We start from the raw sequence: 3,399 nt of genomic DNA on the forward strand, positions 1-3,399 counted from the left end.
GATTTGTCGGACTAGGGGCACAATGAACAAAGGTGGCGGTGTAAATGGGCAAAGCGGGGAGGTCCCCCTTTACCCGTGTGTGTAGATAGCCGCGTGCCCAGCGCAGCGTGGAATGCAAAGGTCGCTTTCGCATGGCCAGAAGCCAAACAGGGCACCCAGAGCGCACAGAGGGCCGGCTGCAAGCCCCCCGGAGGAGTTGCACTGCACGGGGCCCAGAGCCTTCCTGCCTATGCAACAGACGCGCCCCAGTTTCCGGGTGACCTAGGGGCGGGACCGCCGAAGCCACGCACGCCACCGTCCCTATGATTGGTCCTGAAGGCAGTGAAGCGGCCTGGGCGTGGCTTGGAGCTCCCTCAGCCTCAAAGCCGCAGGCGCACACCTCTCACCACAAAGGCCTCCGAGGCAGCATCGGCATAGCGATAGCCACCGCCGAGGCATCCTGGGTACAGCACCATGCGCATGCGCATGCGCATGCGCCCCCTCGACCTTTGGGCTCTGGGAGGAAGGGGGAGCGAGTTGCCAGCCATTGCCCTCAGGGCTCCACTCACTGGGTCTGGGGAGGGGGGCCGTGCTTTCACCTCCCGCTTCGTCGTCGGTAGGAGCCACAGTTGGTGTCTCGGGCCGGGGCCGCATGTTGCACGACTCGTGTTTCCGAAACACTGGGGATGCCCGGAGCCCCCATGCCGCCTTCGACCGGGAACGGGGCGGTCGAGAGACGAGGGCCCGTGGGGACACTGGGTCTCCGGCAGGGCCGGAGGTGCCGCAGGCCGAAGGCTCGCAGGCCACAAGCGAACAGCCTGTGCAGGAAGGCCAGGCCCGACCCGAGAGGCAGGTGGGCGGCCCCAGCGAGATATCGGTGCCGCTGGTGCATGACATAGTGGCGGTGGAGGCGCTGTGGGGCCTGGCGGAGGAGGAGGTTGAGGTGGCGGCCGCGGAAGAGGACGCGCCTGGGGCAGAGGGGCATGAGCAGAGGAAGAAGGGGGAGGAGGACGAGGAGCAGGAGCCGGGGAAGGAGAAGGTCCAAGTTCACGAGGAGGAGGACCTGAAGGGCGAGGGGGAGCAGCAGGACCAGAAGAGCAGAAGGAGGAGGAGGAGGAGGAGGAAGAGGGGGAGAGGCAGCAGGAGTAAAAGATTAGAAGGAGGAGGAGCAGCAGAAGCCCAAGCAGAAGGAGGAAGAGCGGAAGGAGGAGGAGTTGGCGGAAATGAAAGGGGAGGAGCAGGAGCAGCAGGGTATAGAAGCGGGCGCGGCGGCGGCCACGGCGCCGGCCGCGGCGGTGGCGGTGGAGGCATTGGCGGCGGCAGTGGCAGGGGAAGGGGACCAGGAGGAGGAGCAGGAGGAGGAAGGGAAGGCGTGCGAGCCATTAAAGGGAGAGCAGAATTGCAAACCGAGGAGGAAGAGGAGCAGGAGAAGGAAGCGCTGGAGGAGCAGCAGCAGGGCGAGGAGGAGGTGGAGGGCAAGGAGGACAAGGAGGAGCGGGTGGAGGAGGAACAGAAGCCGAGTGAGCAGGAAGGCCGATGGGTGGAAGAAGCCCAGGAGCTGCAGGTGAAGCAGGCTAAGAAGGAGCAGGTAGAGTCAGGCCTCCGTCCTTGCCCTTCCCCACTGGAGGCTCTGGAGGCTCTGGAGGCCCTTCAGATAGAGCTACAGCCGGTGAATAAACAAGCCAGCCGGGAGCACGCTCGACTCAAACTCAGGATGTGGCAGAGGCGGCAGCGACATCTGCAGCAGAGAGGTGCCCTTATCCAGGGCATCCGTGGTTTCTGGGCCAAGGCTGTATCCTTCCTGCTGCTGGTGGAGGGTCCACAGGGGGCTGGGCTTGCGCAAGAGGAAGGAAAGGGAGGTGCCATTTAGAGGAACCCAGGACAGGGACTGGAGCTAAGCCACGCTCCAGTGGCCGGGAACGTGCAAACGTGATCCCATCCGGTGGTCCTGGCTCTGCAATGAGTGTGGGAGGAGGGCAGTGCCGGGGTGGGGGAGGCATGTGTGCTTTACGTCGCACCTGGCACGGAAACAGCGCTGGGAGAGTGGGGAGTGGCGGTGGAGGTCCAGGCCAGGTCGGGGAAATGACCGAGGGCTTCTTCCCACACAAAGCCGCGTGGGGGCACGTTTCTGGGTCCCGCTAAGCATCTTGCTGCGGGGAAGGCGATGTGAATGCCCACTGGTCGGCGCGAGACCGGATGTGTGCTGTCTGGCTGTGTGGAAGTAAGCGTCCTCAGTGTCCTCACGAGCACACAAAGCTAGGCGTGGTTGCGGGCGTCTGGGCATGCACAGCCTCCTGTGCGTGTCTAGCAGAGCCCTGCGCGATCCTGAGACCCCGTGGGCCTGGACGCAGCCTGTGGGGAGGGCTTGAGACCCTGGGGGAGGACGCCAGTCCCGGGGGGAGGACGCCTGGATGCTGTCCACACTGGTTCTCTGGTTCGAGCTCTCTCACGCCCAGCACCTGAAGGCTCTTTGACCTGCGGCAGTTTGTGAACCACCCTCAGATGTCAGCCCTGATTAGTAAGCCCGATGAAAGCATGCTTCGCCACATGACCAATTTGAAGGTCGGCCTGGGAGTGGGAGGTGGTGTGGGTGGCTGGCTGTGTGGGGAGGGGAGGTGGTGGGGAGAAGTGATGTGTTCCTTCCTCAGGGGAGGGCGGGTCTCCTGGAACAAGATTTCACATTTCTGCCCCACTGTACCACGGCAGGTGGAGGAACACAAGTTTCCCAGGGAATGCCGGAAGATCCTGCTGTTTTTTGGCAAGAACTCCTACTTCCAGAATGAAGTCGTTACGAAGGAGTATGTCCTAGGCCTTGATGGTAAGTGTCCACTGACTGCATGGGCGGCAGTGGGTGCAGGGTTGAATGTGATTAGTTCTCTGGCGCCTTCTCACATACTCGTCTTCCTGCAGGGTATAGGGCGTCTCATTCCAGTCCCATCCAGTGGTACCCAAGGTACAGACAGGAGGCCTACAGACGCAGGCATGACAACAGCAGCCTCAACTTCTTCAACTGGTTCTCTGACCACAGCTTTGCCGGCTCTAGCAGGATTGCTGAGGTGGGGCCCTGTAACAAGGAAGGGAGGTGATTTTCATGGGTTCCCCCACTGCGTGGGATAGCTACCTGAGGCCTGGCCTGTCTCCCCTACCAGATAATCATAGAGGATCTTTGGCCCAACCCCCTGCCGTATTTCAAGATGAAGGAGGCCCCAGGAGAGAGAACTGAGAGGGAAAGAGGTGAGCAGCCAAGGGTGTGGGCATGGAAATGTGTGTCATGGGGTCCAGGGCACAATTCTCTTCTGCATGGAGGCACCGAGACTCACAGCGGCACAGGAGGTGACCCCAGGTCAAAAGGGCATCAGCCTGAGACAGGGAGTCTTAAGAAGTAACGTGTCAAAGAGGCTTTGCCCCTTTGGGGAGCCT

At 62.1% G+C, this 3,399-nt stretch overlaps 1 protein-coding gene across 1 annotated transcript; it reads left to right on the top strand.

Annotated features, from left to right (window-relative positions):
- Positions 1–631: 631 nt before the first annotated feature.
- Positions 632–3,179, top strand: LOC128774543 (testis-specific Y-encoded protein 3-like; the record flags this gene model as incomplete). Its single annotated transcript, XM_053893609.1, has 6 exons — positions 632–814; positions 1,613–1,771; positions 2,464–2,541; positions 2,686–2,797; positions 2,890–3,035; positions 3,129–3,179. Coding segments are annotated over exons 1-6 (729 nt in total), but the record flags the coding sequence as incomplete, so codon positions are not given.
- Between the last annotated feature and the right edge of the window lie 220 nt (positions 3,180–3,399).

This window comes from Panthera pardus, unplaced genomic scaffold, assembly GCF_024362965.1.
Source record: "Panthera pardus isolate Hobbes unplaced genomic scaffold, ASM2436296v1 HiC_scaffold_333, whole genome shotgun sequence".
Taxonomy (NCBI): domain Eukaryota; kingdom Metazoa; phylum Chordata; class Mammalia; order Carnivora; family Felidae; genus Panthera; species Panthera pardus.